General features: G+C 49.3%; 1 protein-coding gene across 3 annotated transcripts in view; it reads left to right on the plus strand.

Moving 5' to 3' along the window:
• Znf341 (zinc finger protein 341) overlaps window positions 1-8986 on the plus strand; it is a 39080-nt gene that overhangs the window by 28383 nt on the left and 1711 nt on the right. For all 3 annotated transcript variants that reach the window (XM_031372382.1, XM_031372383.1, XM_031372384.1), the window contains 5 exons: window positions 1144-1352; window positions 4399-4495; window positions 5146-5278; window positions 7178-7289; window positions 7504-7574. In XM_031372382.1, coding sequence (XP_031228242.1) covers window positions 1144-1352; window positions 4399-4495; window positions 5146-5278; window positions 7178-7289; window positions 7504-7574 — 622 coding nt within the window. The remainder of the gene's footprint in view (window positions 1-1143; window positions 1353-4398; window positions 4496-5145; window positions 5279-7177; window positions 7290-7503; window positions 7575-8986) is intronic.

The raw sequence follows: 8986 nt of genomic DNA on the forward strand, positions 1-8986 counted from the left end.
CTTATCCTTTATCAGGATTTTATCCCCGATATTTTGGATGTGACTGAAGTAGACGAGTGTGCGTAGCATGACATAATGTGGGAACCTGAGGAATACAGGATGCAAGTTCCATTAATGTCTCACCCATAGCCTTTGGAGTTAGCTCTTCTATCTGACAGAAAAAAGTCTCTCCCCTTAGCACTCGGGACATGTACAAGATCCTGGGTTACACCACACACAAACTCTCAAAAATCATTTATATCAGATTATATATTATTTACAAATTAGCATTGAACTTGAGAGTCTGGGTCCCAAGTCAATAATCAATAGTCAAGACTATCCTTATCCCCAAGGAGCGAGAGGACTCTAGCGAAGTTTGCTGGGTAGTGGTTCAAAGGCAGTCCTCAGACTAGTGTTCTCTGAGATGATACTAAGAGTAATGTGTTTGGGCCATCAACGCATGCCAGGTCAGAGATCCTGGTGATGGTGCCTCTCAAACATTTCTTTTTCTTTTTTTGATATGGAGCCTCATGTAGCTCAGGCTAGCTACAAACTCAGCATGTAGCTAAAGATGATCCTTTTTTTGTTTTAATTTTTAAAGCCTCCATTTAGTCTATTTTTGTGTGTGAATGTTTTGCTTGTGTGTATGTATGCATACTGTACCATGTGTACACCCAGTGCTCTGAAGGTCAGAAAAAGACATTGGATCCCCTGCAGTCGGAGTTATGAGTGGTTATGGACAAGTCAGGTAAATTTTATGAATACATTCAAGCTTCACAAAGCCTAAGGGAGGGATAGCTGGCCAAAGGAAGAGAACCCGGTAGTCATAGCGAAGCCAGGAACTGAGCTGGTGCCATCCCTGTGATCCTGAGGAGGGTCATGCAGGAGAATGCCAATTCAAGGCTTGACTGAGCTATGGAGTGAGTTCAAAGCCAACCTGGGCAAACTTAGTGAACTCCTATAGCAAAAGAAGAACTAAAAAGAAGGCTTAGAGATAGAACTGAATGGTAGCCTGATAGCCCAGCACTTGGGAGGCTTTGTTTCATCTGTGGTTGGCAGGTCGTCCACAGCGGTGTGAATATATAGCCTCATTCTCAGTCAAGAGGCTGTGGCAGCAGTAGAGGCGACTCCCACCTTTCTCACCTTCCAGTGTCTCCCCTCAAGGTGTACAAGTGCGTGGTCAAAAGCTGTGCCCAGATGTTTCCCAAGCTGGATACCTTCCTGGAGCACATCAGAAGCCACCAGGAGGAGCTGAGCTATCGCTGCCATCTCTGTAGCAAGGACTTCCCCTCACTGTATGACCTGGGCGTACATCAGTACTCCCACAGCCTCCTGCCGCAGCACAGCCCCAAGAAGGACAGCACCGTCTACAAGTATGTACCATGCCACCAGCCATGCTGCACTACACCTGCCACCAGCCACGTATGTACACGTGCCACCAGCCACTCTGCCCTGGGCTCAGACCGCTCAGGTTAGATGACACATCTCCAAGGGAGTCTGAGGCTGAAAGTCCTGCCTGAAGTGTTTCAGTGTTGGTACAACTAGGGGACATGATGCTGACCCTTCTTAGACCACTCTCTGTTTGCCAGAGACCACTCTCTGTTTGTTTCATTTATCATAGAAAAGGGTAACTGAGCCAGAAAGATGGTTTGGGTCTTGGTTGGATCCCAAGACCCAACACAACTGAGGAAAAGAACTCATTTCCACAAAGTTGTCCTCTCCCCCCTCTGCCAGTTACACACACACACACACAATAAACAAACATATTTACAATTGAAGAGGGGAAAAATGTTTAGGGTTGGAGTGATGGTTCAGTGGGTAAGAGTATTTGCAGAGGACCTCGGTTCAGTTCCCAGCACCTACATGGTTCAGAACTGCCTGTAACAGAAAAGGGATCTGGTGCGCTCTTCTGGCCTCTGTGGGCTCCTGCAGGCACAAGGTGCCTAGAAACCCATGCTGACTCTCATACAGTCTTAAAAACTGGTGTTCTGGCTTGTCAGACATGAGATTGCCACACAGATCTTCAGCTCTTTGTCCCTGAGGCTGTCGGGCTTGTCCTCACTCCCCCCTAGAGCACCTCCCTGTGTTTTCTGGGCCTCCTTTAATAGAGGGTGCATTCTGCAGACACCTACCGTCACAAGTTTGCTCTTTGGGTTTTTCCTGCCCATTTGCTGGCTGCTGCTTAGAAGCAGGTGTTTTGCAAACAGTCCTGAGTCCGAGGGAACAGATGGGGACAGGTATCTGTCTGGGACACCTTCCACTAAATGTTCTGATGTTGGTATGGCTTTTGTGTCTCTATACAAACCTATACCGTAGGGACCTGGCAGATGGTCTCTCTTACCTCAAAAACTTCTGGGTGAGGCTTCTGGCCTGAAGCTAAGTAAATGCAGATCTCTGAGGACAGGTGTGTGCACCCTTACCTCAAAAACTTCTGGGTGAGGCTTCTGGCCTGAAGCTAAGTAAATGCAGATTTCTGAGGACTGGTGTGTGCACCAGCTCTGGACACAGCTGCTCCAGAGTTGCCTGAGGGTAATGATAAGGACGATGATGCCACCTGCAGTGCTCAGATCCCAAGCTGCCCTGTGCTGACCCTTGACTTTGGGGAAAGTATCCAATTGCTGTGGGCCTTAATTTCCTCACTTGTGATAAGGGCGTCCTGATAGTGCTTAGTCTATTAGGATGAGTATCAGCATGCCTCCAGCAGCATGCCTCCCACTCAGTATCTCCTATAGTCCTGGCTGATTCCACTGTGTAGCCCTAATTACCTTGTCTTCACTTCTCTCAAGTACTCCTACGGAGTTCAGGCTGGCTGTGAACCCTCCCTGTAGCTGAGGATGACCTTGAACTCTGATCTTTCTGTAATTACCTCCTGTTGCTGGGATAACATCTGCTCCACCACACCTCAATTATGCAGGATTGGGGACCAAACTAAGAGCCTCGTGGATGCTAGGCAAGACCCTAGCAGTTCAGTTATGTTTCCACCCCTTCCTCCTCCTGTTTTTTGTTTCCATGCGTAACCCAGGCTGACCTCAAACTCACTATGTAGCTGAAGCCAGCATTGCATTTGAAGAGACCCTCTTGCCTCAGCTTCCTGAGAGAGCTGGAATTCTAGGCCAGAGCAACTGTGCCCAGCTTTCTCCTGGACTCTTAGTAAGAGTCAAGTAAAAGAATAATCTATCAAGCATGGTCCCTGGAACACAGTAGGTGCTCAGTAAGAGACTCTACAGTCCTTTTTGCTGTATTGTTCAGCTGTGAGCAGAAACCCAAAGTGACAACAATTTAAAGGAAAAATTTGCCTTTCAGGAGGTAGATTAAGCTTGTGTGGTGTCTTTGTCTGTTGGTCTCTGAGTTAACTTGACTTGACCTTCCTATGGAATGTCCCTAAACCACTGAAGTGACTCTCATGCCTACCGCTCACTGTATTTGTTTTGTTTTTGTTTATTGTTTATTTGTTTGTTTGTTTTCTTTTTGTTGTTTGTTTGAGTCTGGGTGTTGCTACTGAACCCTGACTGGCTGCTATGCAGATGAGGCTAGCCTTAAATTCACAGTGACCTTCCAACCTGTTTCCCAGGTGCTGGATTATATCACACATAGGACACCCCCCCTTTTTCCTTTTGAAAATACAATTTATTGCCTGGTGTCACAGCACATGTACTACCACCGTTTGGGAATTGGAGACAGGAATTTAAGGCCTCATCTACACAGAAGTTTGAAACCAGCTTGAGCTCCATGAGACCCTGTCTCAAAAAAAATTAATAATAATAATTATTATTGATAGTTTTTTCTCCCTAGTTACAAAAAGGCATTCTTGTTAAATACAGAAAAAGGATTTTTTTCTTTTAATTTTTTGAGAATGTAGAAAATCTGAGAGAAGCCCTGTCTTGAAAAATCAAAAAAAAAAAAAAAAAAAAAAAAAAAAAAAAAAAAAAGAGAGAGAGAGAGAAACCTGAATGCCTGATCTACCTGTCTCTACCCCAAGCCACTGAGGATAATAGGTAAGGCCCATGTCCCCCAAGATTTTTTTTTTTAAATTAAAAAAAAATATATATTATTGTTGTTTATCCATGGAAACCTGACAAGGGCATTGAGTCCCCTGAAACTAGGGATACAGAAAGTTGTGGGAGCTGGGAATTGAACCCAGGTCCCCTGGGAGAGCAGCCGGTGTTCTTAATCACTGAGCCCTGATTTTCCTTTTTAAAGGTGTCATCTGGCTTCCCTAGGGGATAAAGGGTAAGGATGAGACAGGGAAGCCAGAGAGGCTCCCACACACATCTCAGCAGCTCAGCTGACCATGGAGAATGCCAGAAAAGAATGGACACATTGAGAAGGAATGGCACCTGCAATTTTGCCTCCTGAAGTTGGTTTTGGGGAAGCAGGGAGAACTTGCTAGAGCTCCTCTCTCTCTTCTTTCCCACTTAGGTGTGTCAAGTGTGTCAACAAATACTCCACTCCCGAGGCCTTGGAGCACCATGTGCAGACGGCCACTCATAGCTTCCCCTGCCCACACTGCCAGAAGGTAGGTGACCCAGCATTTCCCTCAGACGAGGCCCTAAGAGAGAACTGCTTTAGTCTAGCATGTCATTGGGGGTTAAGAAGCCTCCACAGAGGCATTGGCACCTGACTTGGGTCTTGAGGGATGAATAGGAGTTTATAACCAAGAAAAACGTCCTTTGTGTAGGAAGAGCAGCCTGGGTGGTAACACAGAGGGAATATGCTCTGACTGGGCTCACAAGTGCTTGGAGAGCTGAGTGGTCTGGAGGGTTAGGTCTGACCCTCTGGCCTCCAGCTCCCATGAACAGGATGATAGGATGATGTTTCTGAAAAGCAAGAAACCAGGGTCGCTGGGTAGCGGTGGTGCACGCCTTTAATCCCAGCACTTGAGAGGCAGAGACAGGCGGATTTCTGAGTTCAAGGCCAGTCTGGTCTACAGAGTGAGTTCCAGAACAGCCAGGGCTACATAGAGAAACCCTGTCTCGAAAAACAAAAGGAAAGAAAGAAAGAAAGAAAGAAGGAAAGAAAGAAAGAGAGAAAGAAAAGAAAAGAAGGAAGGAAGGAAGGAAAAAAGAAAGAAAGAAAGAAACAAACAAACCAACCAGGGCCACAGAGCTTGGCGGTGGAAGGTCTGAGAACCGGTTCTGGGGCTGATCTACCAAGGTCTTCCTCTAGGTCTTCCCTTGTGAACGCTACCTGCGGCGTCACTTACCCACCCATGGCAGTGGTGGCCGGTTCAGGTGCCAGATCTGTAAGAAGTTCTTCCGAAAGGAGCACTACCTCAAGCTGCATGCCCACATTCACTCAGGTGGGTGCCCCGCCCACCCATGCCCCGCCCACCCCTCCACTCCCTGGCCTGCCCCTACGTAGCTTTTCCATCCTACTGGCTCTTCTCTGAATCTCTCTTCCTGCTCTCCACATTGATTACCACTCAACTGTCCTCACCTGTGGTCACGGGGTCCCCACCACCTCACCTGTGGACACGGGGTCCCCACCACCACCTCACCTGTGGACACGGGGTCCCCATCACTTCACCTGTGGACATGGGGTCCCCACCACCACTTCACCTGTGGACACGGGGTCCCCACCACCTCACCTATGAACACGGGGTCCCCACCACCTCACCTGTGGTCACGGGGTCCCCATCACCTCACCTATGAACACGGGGTCCCCACCACCTCACCTGTGGACACGGGGTCCCCATCACCTCACCTGTGGACACGGGGTCCCCACCACCACCTCACCTGTGGTCACGGGGTCCCCACCACCTCACCTGTGGTCACGGGGTCCCCACCACCTCACCTGTGGACACGGGGTCCCCACCACCTCACCTGTGGACACGGGGTCCCCACCACCTCACCTGTGGACACGGGGACCCCACCACCACTTCACCTGTGGACATGGGGTCCCCACCACCTCACCTGTGGACACGGGGTCCCCACCACCTCACCTGTGGACATGGGGTCCCCACCACCACCTCACCTGTGGACACGGGGTCCCCACCACCTCACCTGTGGACACGGGGTCCCCACCACCTCACCTGTGGACACGGGGTTGTCAACACCTTGAGAGTAGAGGTGAGTCCAGAGACAAGTGAGGGGACTTTGGCTCTGCCCTCTAGGTGCCAGCCAGGCTGGATTACCTCATGGGTGTAGGGTGACCATCCTCCTGCAAATTCCTACGCCCTTTCCCAGGTTTCCAGCTTGAGGTATAGTAAAAGGGTTGGTTTTTTTTTAATCATTAAACTTTCTTGGAGGAGAGAGAGAGACATATCAAGCATAGCCAAAGCTAACTGCATTCCTGACCTTCCTGCCTCTAACTCAAGCTAGGATTATGGGTCTGTGACACAGGATTCAGTTGTTTTGTGTGTATGTGTGTGTGTGTGTCTGTGCGCACATGTTCGTGTGCGTGAACCAGGCCTGCTTTAACCCTTATGCACCCGGCGATTCTCCTGCCTCCATCTCTCTTCTCCCTTTAGCAGTACAGGATTACAGATGTGCCTTCTTCTGGCTTCATGGGAGCTCTGGAGATTCGGACTCAGGTGCTCACACTTGTGTCCCCAGGAGCCATGCCGATACTAGGATTAAATTTTATCTTTAAAATAAATACTGGCTGGGTGTGGTTATACCTGTAATCCTGGCTACTCACAGAGGCTGGGACCGGAGGACCCAGGGGTTTGAGATAAGCCTGGGCAATAGAGTGAGTCTCTCTTTCAACATAATACCAGACAAAAATAAATTCCTGCAAGCTAGGACCTGCATGTCACATAAAGTACTCCCAACTCCCTCCCCAGTAACTGCAGTTACTGTCTAGATTGGGTGACTATAGTTTAACAGGTTAGAAAAAAAATTATAGATCTGTGTTTGTGTGGGTTATATCATGTGCATGAAGTACCCGTGAAACCAGAAGAGGGCGCTACAAGCACTTGTACGCTGCCCAACAGTGGTGTGGCACTTTCCTAGCCTTGAGTTCCATAGTGACATATCACTGTAATCCTAGCTCTTGGGAAGGCTGAGGCAGGAGGATTGGGCACTCCAATTTAACACAGGCTACACAGTGAAAACTTGCCTTGAAACCCAAACACAACCCCTCCAAAGTCTCTGTGCCAAGTCAGGGAGAATAAAAAAAGCCAGTTGGGGGAGGAGCTGGGCCGTAAATTCAGCTTCCCTCCTCATGGGACTCATGTGGTGTTCCCCTGTCTCTGTAGGTGAGAAGCCCTACAAATGCTCAGTGTGTGAGTCTGCGTTCAACCGCAAAGACAAGCTGAAGAGACACATGCTGATCCATGAGCCCTTCAAGAAGTACAAGTGCCCCTTCTCGTAAGTAGGACGCCATATTTATGGGGCTGGGGTTAGACTACTTTAGTGGGACCAATATGGATGGCTGGACTTAGGGCCTCTCTTCAAGTGTCTTGTTCAGGCCCGGCTTCCCTCACCCTGCTTAGCCCTTTGATTGACAAAGGCTGGGGCAGGGGCCTGTGTAATGAATGATTCATGTTCCTGCACCCAAGTAACCAATGGCTTTGGGTTCCAGGATGCATACGGGCTGCAGTAAGGAGTTCAACCGGCAGGACAAGCTGAAAGCTCACATCCTCTCCCACGCTGGTAAGAGGCTTTGGAACAGGCTAAGATGATTCTCAGAGATAGAGCCATCACATCAGAAGGAAAAGAGACACCTGTGTGAGACGTATTGCGTGTTTCTTCAACTCAGCCACTCCTGAGAGCTAGAAGCCAGATCTGTGTTGGAGACCTTGGGATGGCGGAGATGAATTAGATGCAACCCCAGGCCCAGAGGAAGCAGTTGTGAGAATAGGCTGCTGAAGTAGACTGTGTGCAGTGACATCCAAGATGTGGCCAATGGGTAGCCAGGGAAGGCAGCACAGAGATCTCCAAGCCACCTTCCGCGGGGAAACAAGAGTATTTATCAGCATCTCATCTTCTGTCCACTCCCACCCACATTCTCTGTCCACGCCCACTCACATCCACTGTCCACCCCCATATCCACTGTCCATCCCCAACCCCACATCCACTGTCCACCCCCACATCCACTGTTCATCCCCATATCCACTGTCCATCCCCAACCCCACATCTACTGTCCACTCCCACCCACATTCTCTGTCCACTCCCACTCACATCCACTGTCCACCCCCACATCCACTGTCCATCCCCAACCCCACATCCGCTGTCCACTCCCACCCACATCCTTTGTCCACCCCCACATCCACTGTCCACGCCCACTCACAGCCACTGTCCACACATCCCCCCCACGTCCTCTGTCCATGCCCACACCCATGTGGTAAGTCAGTGCAGCATCTTCTCCATAGTGTAACAACCAAAAATGTCTCCAAATTTCCCTTGGAGATGAAGTTGCTCCTGTTAAAAGCTTAAAAATGGGAGAGTAAACTGGGAATGTGGCTCAGTTGGTAGAGCACTTGCCTAGCATCCATAAAGCCTGTAGTATGATCCCCAGCAACACATAAACTAAGCATGGCCTCAAACAACTGTAGTTCCAGTACTTGGGAGATAGAAGCAGGGTCAGGAGTTCAAGTTCAAAGCCAGCCTGAAGCTGAGTGGCATGCCTTTAATCCCAGCACTTGGGAGGCAGTCAGATTTCTGAGTGTGAGATCAGCCTGGTCTACAGAGTTCCAGAACAGCCAGAGTTACAAGAATGGAACCCTGTCTCAAAACAAAAAAGCCATCTTTGAGCTACACGACACCTTCCCCCCCTTTTTCAAATGGGACATGGGGGAGAGTAGATGAAGGCCTTTGACATCTTGGCCTTGAACCTTGATGCTACCAGCTTCCTGCTGGGTAGGTCTCAGCCAAGTGGCTAACCCCAGGAAGCTGAATGAAGGTTAAGGGTATTTACTGAAAGGAGCCTGGTGCAGCAGGTTGAGTGTGGGGATCTGGGAAATGCTCCACAGAGCTTAGGCCTGAGGAGAGAGAAGATCCAGGCTTGCCTGGAAGAGAGAACAGCAAGTACAGGGTCCTTGAATAAGGAAAGAGCAGGGGGAGGG

This window comes from Mastomys coucha, unplaced genomic scaffold (genome assembly GCF_008632895.1).
Source record: "Mastomys coucha isolate ucsf_1 unplaced genomic scaffold, UCSF_Mcou_1 pScaffold15, whole genome shotgun sequence".
NCBI classification, from domain to species: domain Eukaryota; kingdom Metazoa; phylum Chordata; class Mammalia; order Rodentia; family Muridae; genus Mastomys; species Mastomys coucha.